Below are 13,097 nucleotides of genomic sequence, written 5' to 3'. Positions count from 1 at the left end.
AACCACCTTGCCAGTTAAGCTAACACTCTCTGAACCAATGGTGCATCGGGTTCACTCGCCACTATGCAGCCTTTCCCTAGAGAAGACTCCATATTTCAGGACGTCCACTCCTCGCCGGTTGAGCCGGCGCTCTCTGCCGAAGCATCAGATTCAGACTAATGAGCATCCCCGGAGAAGCCCCATGTTTTAGGAACCACTCCTCGCTAGAAAAACCCGCCCCGAAACAGCCGAGGTTACATAGGAACTTTTCCCGATGAAAACAGTTTTTGAAAAAATCTACATTCACCGGGAATCGAACCCATGACCTCTAGAACAGCGCTATATTAGTAAAAAAATACGCTCACCACTAAGCCGATACCACCCACTTATTTTAATTGAGTATAATTATTAATTAAAAAGAGTAAAATGGCACTGGAGGAGGAAAAGCCTTCTGACAAGTGCTTTGATAAATATTACACGTGCCACCTGAAACAAAAGTGTGCAACAGTTACTTGCATCATATGTGAAAATGTTTATCATCAGACTGATTTTAACAAATTCAGTAGTGGTAAATATGTTGGTGATGTGCTTGTTATTTGCCCGGAGTATGAAGACATAGATCTTACTTCAAAAGTAGAAAGGATGATATTACTATCACAGCAAGAACCATTACTGCCAAATCAAAAATTAATCAAACAAAAGATTCAAAAAAGAAATTACTTTCGGGATTAGAAAAAAAATCTCAAGAACTTTGTGACACTACTATGATTGACAGTTATACAGAATATGAATTACTTAAAACAGAAAACTTACTACTTAGAAAATGGAATAAGGAGATTAAAGAAAAAAAATGCTATTTTAAAAGAACCAATAGAAATGCATAAACAAAATCAAGTGTTGCTAAGTGAAAAATAAAAATAAACTTTAGAAACCATTAATAAAAAGTCTTTTGCTAATGCACTTAGTAAAAAAATACCGTATAAAACAAGAATTCCTAAAATAATAATAAAAACAAATAAAAATGGAAAAAATACTGTTGATATAAAAAAATGAAGTAGCATGAATAATGCCTAATACTAAAAATGTGCAAACAAAAAATGTGTACATTAAGAATAATGAATTACTAATAAACTGCATAAACAGTGAAGGTGTAGATGAAATAGAACGAATATTTAAAAAATCACTAAAAGAGGAGTATGAAGTTAAAACTGAACAACTTAACAATACAAAAATGTAAATGATTGGGATAGACAATACAAATGAAATTGATATGGGAGAAGTTGGGAAAGATATTAACATGAGAAATTTAAGTAAACATGAAGTTAAAGGAAAAGTACTACAGACAAATAAAACCAAACAGAAGAATTCTACTACAGTAAATATAAAACATAAAATTGCTTACGATGTCAACCATCTAACAAATGATTCTACGAAGTGTGTAATACTACGAAAAAAAAAAAAAAAACTAATTGACACAACTGATTAACCCATTGAACCTGAAATACTGACATGGACTGGCAAGGAAGCTCAACGACTCAACAGGATAACTAATTGACAGATTTCATCGAGATCAATGAGTAAACTTGCTTATTCAAAACAATGGAGCAAAACGTAAATATGCTTGATGACCTGCTAACAGATATAGTCAAGCCGGATTTTTTTTACTGTGATATTGAGTCTCTTAATGGGAACATAAATATCAAAGAAAAAATATTATACATCAACATAAGAAGTTTAAATCCAAATTATCAAAAAATTAGAAATTTTTATTGAGAGACTTAAGATCCAACCGATTATGATTGTGTGTGCTGAGTTGCTGATTCTTGAACATTACTAACACTATGTTATACAAGGGTACAAGGTATATTATAATTTTGTAAAAATTAACAAAGCTGATGGAGTAGTAGTATATATTAAAAATGAGATCATTGAAAACACTGTAATAATTGAAATAGGAAAACTACAAATGTTCCATACTCGAATCATGCTAATTAATGAAATCAATATACATGTAACCTCATTATAGAGATGCCATGATTTTACTTGCAATAAATTCAATTAGTGTGTTAAAAAATTTTTACTAAACATGAAAAATACTAAAAATCACTTGATACTTGAAGATTTCAACACAAATATAGTACAGTGCAATATGATTAGTGAAGATATTAAAAATAATCCAACGGTTAATGGATATAATCCTGACTTTATTGATACAACTAGACCAAAAGATTCCAGTGGAAATGGCTCATGGCTATTAAAAAATTAAAGAAGATGGACAAAAATTTCATTTTAATTATAATAAACTTAGAAAATAACTAATAACTTGGATTGGAAGGATATAAAATCAATACATAAACCGAATACACCTGTAAATAAACTTATTGACATGATGCAGTATAGTGTAAAAATAAATAAATAAATAAAACACATATAGAAACAAAATAATAGCGTCTCTAGGAAAAGCTGGATAACTTATTTAATAATTAAATCTTGTAAAAATGAAGAAACTGTATGTAAGAAAATGAAAAATGATAACAAAAATGATCAACTAAAGTTTGAATACAAGAATTATGTTAAGGTACTAGACAAAGTTATAAAAGAGGCCAAAATATAATATGATAACAAAACTATCGAAACAAGTAGTAAAAATTCTAAGAAACCTTGGAACATTATAAATTCCAAATTAAGTATAAAATGCAAAAACAAAAATAGAAATACAAAAGATTTTTATAATGAAGAAAGAAATCTAGTAAGGAAACAAATTGAAAAAGCTGATTATTTTAACGGATGTGTCTGTAAAATAGCTATAAATTATAGTAAAAATATAGTAAAACCAATAAAATATAGTTTAAAAATGCCTAACAGCAACATAAACTGGATTTATTTAACTCCTACAAATAATTTTAAAGTTTAAAAAATCATAAATAAATTAAAAAATAAGAATGGTGGAAGTGACAGAATAAATACAAAAGTTATTAAGGTATTATCTGAGAATATTAGTGATGTACTAGTGCACATTCTTGACATGTGTATTGATAAATGGATACGGCTTGATGCATTACAAATTGCTGAGGTTATACCTGTATACAAGTCTGGAAACAAAAAAGAAATGTCAAACTATGGTCCTGTATCGCGTATATCTATCATAGCAAAAATATTTAAAAAAATAATTCACAACAGATTTATAAACTTTACATCTTACAATAATATCATTGCTAAAAATCAATATGGTTTTACTAAATAAAAAGGATCAAAAGATGCTGTAAATTATGTAACTGAGATATTATATGATAACCTAGATAAAAGTAAGCCAATTGCGATATCTTTTATAGGTTTAGCAAAAGCTTTTGATACTGTCAGTCATACTATATTACTTGACAATCTATATAACTACGGTATAAGGGGTAATGCATTAGACTTAACCAAAATATATTTTGACAGTAGATTTCAGTGTATAAGAATGGGACAAGATCGAAGTGATATAAAGAAAATTAATATTGGGTTACCACAAGGAACAATATTAAGTCCTTTAGTGTTTATAACGCATGTTAAAGACCTTTTAACGACTTTTGCTAATGGTTGTACTACGTCTTATGCTGACGATACTGCAATTATTTCTGTTGGAGACTCTTGCAGTAAAGTCGAAAGTAATATGAACAAATATTTGGCACAGACATCCGATTGGCTTGCTCTAAATAAACTCTTTCTTAATATAGATAAAACAGTATTTATGACATTTGGAAGCTGCTGTCATAGCGTACCTCGGGCATTAAATATTACAATTAGGAATAAAAAAATGAAAAGGGTTGAACATTGCGAGTACTTAAAGTTAATCTTCGATTTTAATTAAAAATGAGACAAACACATTTAATATGTTGTTAAAAAAACTAAGTATTTAGTATTTGTATTTTATAAAATCTCTCAATGCATGAATTGCGATACACTAAAAATAATATATTATGCTTTTTTTCAAAGCATAATTAACTGCGATATAAGTGCTTAAGGTGGTGCATATATTGCCGATATTAATGTTCCACAGAAAATACAAAACAGACTTGTAACAATTGTGAATAAAAATAGGCATATAACGGACAAACCTTTATCTGTAAAACAGCTCTCTGATATTGAGTCTATTTGATACGATTATACGGTTATAGTAAATTACAAAAACAATCTAAGAGTTTGAATGGTATAACTAGAAATAAATTAATGCAATTACCAAAAAAAAAATGTAAGTCATAAGAACAGTTACATATGTGCTATAAAACTATTTAATGAATTAACAAATGATCTCAAACTATTAAATATTATCAAAAAATGAAATCTAGATAAAATAAAAAATGGATATGCACTAATAAGCTTTTATAAATATCCTAATTTTATCTTAAACAGTAATATGATCACTAATAATAATATTATATTAAATCTTTTGTTAACTCTTATAAAGAGCATTATATTATTTGGATGTTTGAATGTTAGCCGAATTAGCACTTTAGTTCATGGTAATTAGGTTATAAGATATTTATAATTATTTTTGTATACGTTGTTATTAGAGTTCAGGTAAACCAGTCTGCAAACGGGTATATGCTTATACTCAGGGTTGAAAGGGAATCATATGTTTCTATTGCTCTGTATACTTTGCATACTCTGGTTATGAAATAAATAAATAAAGAAACATAATTAGTGTGGATAATAAATAGTGGATAAGCAGATAATTTTGTAGAAAAAATTGAGATTATTACACAAGAGGATGATAATGAGGCAGGCCCAAAAGATAGAGAGAGAGATAGTGCCCAAAAAATATCAAATTGAGAGGCAAGATGAAAAATTGATTAAGTAGTCTAATAAAATGAATACTCGAAAGGAACTCTTTAAGATAGAGAGAAAATATACTCAAGAATCGTGGGAAACGTTGATAAACAAAGTATAAGAGTAGTTATAAACTTAGGAATGGTAAGGAAAGGTAAGGTTGCAAACAACGAAGGGTATGTAGAAAGGCACAAAGAAATTAGAGAATAATTAGGGAGGACTTAGACAGCCTTAAACAAATGGATAAATTCCAAAGGTGCTAAAGGCAGACAAATATTAATAGAAAAAAAGGCATTAATTAGAGTAATATAAAAGAGACATCTTCTTTCCTTCTTCTTTCCCATTATTTACTTTGGGAGAATCTAACCGTATTGATCAGCACTTACTAATTTTTCTCTTTCCTCTTAGATTACGGCGCACTATTTTATGACGACACTTACCAATTAATTGTTGTGCCTTACTTTACCTGTTCTTAGTTTGTTTGTAATTTTTAATTACTTCTAACCCGTATGCCAGCTCTTTTTTTTACGAAGCGCCCTGCACAAGAGTATTACCCACACGACTACGATAACTCAACTGTTTTTTTTTGACTAATATTTTTTGCTTTCAACTCGAAACTCTGTCAGTAAATGTATTCCATTATAATCTAACAATTTTTTTAGTATAAAGTATCACTTTGTGCAGTAACCAATTTTCAGAATCTGTGTATGATAAATGATGATCTTGCACTACCTGTGCAAGATAGCTTTTTTCGCTTATCCACTATAACTTCTAACATACTCCTTATTTCTTTGCTTTTTCCTTCTTACAGTATCCCAAACCTGAAACCTTAGTCTTAAAGGCTTATATTTGTCGTTGAACTTTAAGTCGTACCTGATTTCTTGACTGTTTGTGTAACTTATTGGTACGATTTTTAAAAAATTCTAAGCTTTTTAAAAGTTTCTCCAATTCGTTCGAAATACTTTAAAATAGTTTTGGTTGCATATGGATACTTTTTCAATTTTGAATAAATGAACAATTAATATTCTGACGGTCTAGAAAGTAGTAAACATTAAAGAACGATAAAATTAGAAGCTCTGATCTAGTGCAACGTAAATTTAACAATATACCACATACTCATAAAATGAAAATTCTTGATATTTTTCTCATTTCCTTAAGACTCGTTTTATGCTCTTAAAATTCAAGAAAATTTTTTGACATACAAAAAAATCAGTTCATTTAATACAATTTATGTCTTAAATTATATGTGGTTGAGTTTTCAATTTTAATACGAATGAAATAAACCGCATTGAGTTCAAATCGGTTCAGCTGTTTTTTCGCTAATTGCAAAAACTGCCATTTTTAGCCATTTTTCAAAACTTAATAACTTGCGTTTTATACCTTTTATAAGAAACTCTGACATAAGGTTGATATTACAGTCATTAATATACACATCACATTTTTGGTTGATCTGTTTTAAACTTTTTGCGAACCGCAGTAAGAACCGAAAAAAGGCCCTCTCCAGAAATGGTCAGAAAAAAGTTATTAGCTAATAATGGAATATTATTTGTTTTATTATCTAATTATTGTTAATTTCATCATTACTGCTAATTTTGAGCATAGAAGATCTACTTATTTTATACTAATATTACATGACATTGCTTGATGTATGCTGACTTTATACGGTGACAAAATGTTGGCTTAAATAATGATCTGACCTTAATTTTGACTGACTATCCACTGGATGCATGAACTCGGAGGAGAGAGCTGGTATGACAAGTTACTTTAACATGTTTCTCAAGGTGGCTCATTATCCTTGTACTATGTTTGTGTGACATTAGACTATCACACCTAAAAACATTGAGTAGCAGGCTCAATATGTATACCCACAGAAACGAATCTGCTTGTGTACGTGCTGAGGTTAGCCTCCAGTTTCGGACTTTCAACACGTTATATTTTTTTTTTTTTTTTTTTTTTTCATTCGGCGACCTTTGACTTGAGCGATTTCATTAAAAAGGAGATTATTTAAGCAACCTGCTAAATTCTTGTAGTATGTGGCTCGACTTTTAGCTTAAAAAAACTAACACTTGTAGTGAAAAAGCCAGAATGTCTCATGAGACTAATGCTAAAATTTTGAATTTCAAATGTATTTTTTTTTTTTTTCCGATTTTGGTCGGCAATATGATCTGAAATTTAAACTGTACATCCGTTAAGTGCTACTTCACCATAGATTTCAAATAAGGTGCAATGACTTGACTTTCTAAAAGGTGATGAGCCACCTTAACGGCCTGTGAGGGCTGATTTGCTAGTAACTTGAACTATTTTTCTTCCATAAGATTTAGCATGAACTTTGTGGGCAATGAAGGTAGCACCGGTCATGCACCTTGCATATTATACTAGACCTTACTTAAATATTTCTATAGTACTAGAAATTGATTTTCTAAATATTTTTATTTAACTGTAAAGAAAACTTAACTTGAAGTACTATAGCATTAGTTATATTTGTTATTTTGTTATGATTATTTCCTAACGTTTTTTCATACACTTTTGGTTTTGAGTTTATCTATTTACGTAAAGCTTATAATGATCAAGAATCTCATTAACTAAATGTAAAAGTATTGATCTACATTTTTTAATTTTTTTAAATTATGATTTTAAAATTGATGGTAATGGCAATATACTAATTACAGTCTAGCTTGTGGAATGTTGGATCATATGGTGTTTATGATAAGGAAATTATGTTAGCTAACACTTGTAGGTAAATAAAATTTTTTGGAGAATTGTTGTTGTGGTGCTGCAAAAAAATCTGTCAGAGCTATTCCCCGATTTGTCTCGATATTGAGCCATTGATTCACCATAAATGGTCTACCATCTATCAAAAATTCTTCTTACTAACAATCTATTTTTTTGTTTGATAATTTGATCATAAGCCCCTTTTTCTTTATTAAAGAATCTGTTTTGTAATCGTACAATGTATGATGCGATTTGAATACAGTAGGATTTTAGTAAACTGCTTAGTTCTTGAAATTTGTCTAATATTAGTTGTAAAAAAAGAATTTCCAACACATAAAATCGTTTTTTCTAGAATTATAAGTAAGTTTTTTACATCAAATTTTCAAATTAAAATTCTTTTGTTTGAAACAGTGGCAAGATCCTTACAAAATCTGCAGCCTAATAAATGTGCTGCTGTTGCTGGTAAAATGACAGATGCAGAAACATTAATCGCTATGAAAGATTTACTGAACAGTTTTGGAAGTGATCTCTTGGCAACAGAACAACAATTTCCAGTATTTGGTGCAGGAATAGATTTTCGGATAAATTATCTTTTAAACACGAAAATTAAAAATATTAATGAAGCTGATGTCATTCTACTTATTGGTTGCAATCCAAGGTATGAAGCGCCAATAATTAATATTCATATTAGAAAAGGATATTTGCAGAACGAACAAACAGTTGGAATAATTGGACCTAATTTAGATCTTACTTATGGATATGAGGTAACAAATTTTTTTTTGTTAACTTATGTATTTTGTTTACTGGAAGGTTTAAGCTCATTTTTGACAGTGGACGTATTAAGTAAATGATAATTTTCTATTTCATTTTGGTAACTTTATCTTTATTATACAATGATTTGTAAATATAATTGAAACTTTTTTTTAATGACCCAAAAACTCAATGATTTGATGCTACTATTTTAAATTATGTGTTGTTTCATCCTAGGCCCAAGAAAAGGCACATGATTCTTGTTTGCCAAGAGAGAGATTTTAGTATTATTTTACGGATTATTTTCATGCTAAAACTTTAAATAAAACATAATAAAACATCAGCAAGTTATGTAATACGTCCTTTATAATTAATTTTTAAATTAAAGAACAACATAAAAACGATGTTGTATTATTTTTTATGTAATATCCTTTTTAGGAAAAGTATTCAAATGAAGAAATTCACTTTTAGCTATGAATCACTCTATTTATCTATGTCAAAGATTAATGAGCAGTTTGATATATATGGTATAACATTCTACGCATACCATTTGATCAATTTTTAATTATTATATCTTTTGTAAAAATAATGTTTTCTATTGACGTGCTTCTGGATACATAGAAGTTAAGTTTTCTAAAAAATGTTTCACTAGCACCTTAAGTATAATTTTACAGTATGTTTAAAATGGCTTAGTCGTTTTTCGTATCAGTTACCAAAACTTTATGGAAAACTCTACTAAAGCACATTAGAATGCCACTACCAAAGTTATAGAGTAACTACCACTATAGACTTTAGTAAGCTTTACTAGCCTTTTTTCTGTGTTGGGTTTAAAAAAAAATCGCTTCCATTATACATCTGACTTACCATAGAGCTCTACTTTTTAAAATATTTGAAATTTTACTGAGGAGCTAACCTGGTGCTGGCTTTCTCCGGAAAAGGAGCCCCTGGGAATCAAGACTTTACCCAGAAAAATCCTTTTAAAAAATTTTTTGTTACCTTAGGTACTCATCCTTTTAGAAGATTTGGGAAAAAAATCTCAATTTTCTTTGACGAGATTTAAAACTTTTTCATCCATAAAACTTACACTTTTTGTGACATTCTATGTTCTACTCTAAATATTTATTATGTCATAACACCCAGCTATTGTTTTACTTGTTATGAGTAATCAGAAATTGCAACATCACTGCCACTTTATTTAATTTTTTTTTGCTCAACCTACTTTTTTTTATAAAAGCTGCCGTTTCAGTTTTATGAAGTGTTCATTATACACTATCGGTTTGCGTAACGTGTAATAATGTGAACGAGTAGTAATTATAACGTTGACGTGTGATCCGCAATGAATATTGTATGCATTTTGACATCAACCTATACCAAAATATAAACTCCGATGGATTAATAGTTTAAACCATTAATCGTTATTCACGTATTACACCAGTAGGCGAGTAGATAAAAAATGGTTAGTAAGAAATTTTCTGCGACTACAACGATAATTGTTAAAATCGCTTCGTAGAGTAATTAAAATATATGGAAAAATAATACTGGGGCATAACTGTGCGGGCTTCTTTTAATATTAAACATTTAGTGAAAATAGACTCAAGTTTTTATTTGAATTTGCTTATAACTTTTTTTGGAGCATCGTACTGTAAAAATAGCTAAAGATAATTCATTCGTTATTTGGTATTATGTCTGCCCTGAACCTTACAGGCTTATGACTAGATCAAATTTAAAAAGTAGATTTTGTTGAGGATATCGAGAACTTTAATATAAAGGAGAAATGGTACATTACGTCAGTGGGGCACAAAGTACAAATATAAGCGCCCGAAAGACGTGGTTGTTGTATATTGGTGCACGAGTCGCGTATAATGTTTCTCTTACTGAGAGCACAAAGTGAAATTTTGTTCCCGTGGGCACACTTTGCCTCCAGTAAATCACTTAAAGCCCTAGAGCAAAAAAGTATTTGAGCCGGTAGGGCAGAGTGCAAAAAACTTCTCTGCCCATAGGCCCAAAGTGACAACAAGGGCGCAAAGCAGCAGCTGCACTTTGTGCCCATGGTAAGAAAAAAAATTTTTTTTTTTCAATTCTAATTCTAATTTTTTTTAAATTAAATATTTCGATATAAACAAATCAATGTAACTCTGATGTTTCATATTTTACCGTGTTTCAGCTATTTTTACGTAACGGAGTATATTTTTATATAAATTTAAAAACAAAAATTCTTATAACGTTTTTTTAACGATAGTTAACAAACGTTTATTTTTATGTTTTAACTTAAAAAAGTTCTTTTTAGTTCTGCATGGTGTTTCTTGTTGATTTATACAAGTAATTGTAGTTTTCGTACCCTTGCTATGACGAGTTACATAAATAGATAAAAATGGCTCAACGCACAAAAATGTATACTTGCTGTGACACGGCCCAGTGGATAGAGAATAAAAAGGTACCGTTGAGAAGTGACATTAATGTTAAAATTTAGACTTATCTACGAACCAATAATTGACATTAAAGTTATAAGATCCCTTGAAAAATATTTGCCACCACTTTGCTAAAGTTTTTTCAAGACTATTTCTATCTAGATCAAGAGGGACAGAAAATTTGGAAATCAACGAGGAGGAAAGGGAGATGATTTGGACCAACATTGTCTGTGTTATGAGAATGAGAGTATATCTATATATATACGCTTTATATATGTTCACTTTAAGGTAAGTTTTTAGGTGGTAGATTAGTCCCAATTTTGCCACTCATGTCATTTCTCTGTAGCAACTTTTTATTCTGTATCCACTCGGCCTAGTTGGCAGTTATAAATTTTGTGCATTTGGCAATTTTTATAAACTGATGTATCTCGATATAGCGAGACTACGTAACGAAAATACTTTTGAACTCGATGAATTAGTATCCCAGGTCTTCGTTATAAACGTTATAAATGCATGAAACTTACCGTTCGGAGAAGGTCAGAGTGTTTAAGCACAATTTTATTTTTATGTTGACGTATGTAAAAATTATTTCCTTGTATAAATATAAAGAGAAACACCCTGCAAAAGTAGAGAAAATTTTTTTAAGTTGATTATTGAAACAGCAGTTAAAATTTAAGAATCGTACTAAATACTAAACTGTTAATAGCTATTGTTCAAAAAACGTTATCGGAAGTTTTTTTTGATTTTGTTTTAATTCATAAAAAAATATGCTTCATCAAGTAAAAATGATTGCAACACGGTGAAATAATAAATGTCAGAGTCACATCGATTAGCTTATTAAAGTAAGTGTAAAGCTTAAAGTTTTTTCAATTGTATCTTTAAAGAGAATGTTCTGACATGGGACCTTATTCGGTAATTAAGTTGCTCGTGAAAGTTTCCATTTCGGGTAAATGTGAAACTTAGTTCGGTGATTTATGTGACGAGAAAAAGCTCAAGTAACCTGAGCTTTTGTAGACTCACCTTAAAAGTAAAGCAAAGATGAACCACAAAGCAAGGACTGTCAAATTAGGTTCAAAGTTAAGAACAGCAGATGTAAAAATTATAATCTTCACGAGAACTTAACTTCCGTATATATAAGGAACAACATCATCGAGTTATTTTATAATAACTAATAATTTAAAAGTTAAAAGTTCACTTTGAAACCAGTATCAAATTCATACTAAATCAATACAATAATATGAAGTATAACAGCTAAAGGTATAAACCAACTAACGTATTGTAATGACACGCGAAAATCGATATTTTATATCTTACAATCCAGCCTTTCTGACTGAGGGGATTATTGTCGAGCAATACGTGCTAAAAGTTTAGTGTGCTGAGATTCAAGTGGAGGCTACTCGCGTACACTCCCCACTTTTTCCCAAATGATGAACTTATGAACTTGAGCGAATGACTGTTATCACACATGCGTAGCTCTAGTATGTACGTGTGAGAGCTTTCGAGTCTGACAATGTTGCTTTTTGTAAAAACTGTTGTACTTATCAAGATATTTATATTATACTAAAGAACAAGGCATTTATATTATTTAATCACAATTACGGGATGAGTACAAATTTAAAACAGTCGATTGGCAAAGCAAACGATAACCGATCATAGACGAAAAGTTCTTTTGGCCACGGCAAAAGGAAAAAAGAAAATAAAAAGCGTATTGCAAAACAGTGTCCACAATGGAAACAGGATAGTTAAGATGGCTTGGGCTATTTTTATCGGCTTGATCAAAACCTCTGAAATTCTGGAATTATCTTAATAAAGTATGCCAAATTTTTTTGCGATAAAAAAATACTGGGGTCAACGACTTAATTTTTTTGCAAATCGCTACTGAAAATTCACCTATTTAACATGCAGTCTTTTGGGTGTTGTCACTAAAACGGCTGTAACTCAAGAAGTACTTGATTCATCTCAAGAATTTAAAATAGTTCTCGTATATTTTTTTTACAAATAATCTATCAAATTCTTGAAAATAAGGATCAATGACTTAACTTAAAAGAAAATCAGAAAAAAGTATGAAATATTCATCTGGCTTGCCTCGCAACATAGTCCAATTTTTACAGTTATAACTTCACGGTACTTTGCTGGCAATTACTTGATCTTATACTTTAGCTTTATCGAAATAACTATATTTATTGAAAAAATTACCGTCGAAAAGTGTTGATTTTTTAGGGGCCCTTATTTCACCCTACTCTAGGTACGGTACTAACCACCCAAGCCACCTTAACCTCAAAGTTCTGCAACAACAGATGATTTGTTGTACCTGTCAATCTATTTTAAGTTTTGGAAAGATTAAAAGTGAGATACGTGAAAGCTGATATTTAAAATGAATTATTTCATGTTAAATCTGTAATACGATAAATATTGTTAACAGTAACAATAAGCTGCAGA

At 30.0% G+C, this 13,097-nt stretch overlaps 1 protein-coding gene across 1 annotated transcript in view; it reads left to right on the top strand.

Annotated features, from left to right (window-relative positions):
• Positions 1-13,097, top strand: part of ND-75 (NADH dehydrogenase (ubiquinone) 75 kDa subunit) — a 380,915-nt gene that overhangs the window by 203,262 nt on the left and 164,556 nt on the right. Inside the window, exon 7 of the mRNA XM_014363556.2 lies at positions 7,912-8,264. Coding sequence (XP_014219042.2) covers positions 7,912-8,264 — 353 coding nt within the window. The remainder of the gene's footprint in view (positions 1-7,911; positions 8,265-13,097) is intronic.

This window comes from Copidosoma floridanum, unplaced genomic scaffold (genome assembly GCF_036245765.1).
Source record: "Copidosoma floridanum isolate Cflo_tuat_1 unplaced genomic scaffold, Cflo_Japanese_pri ptg000024l, whole genome shotgun sequence".
Lineage (NCBI taxonomy): Eukaryota > Metazoa > Arthropoda > Insecta > Hymenoptera > Encyrtidae > Copidosoma > Copidosoma floridanum.
This window is presented reverse-complemented; position numbering and strand designations above follow the sequence as displayed.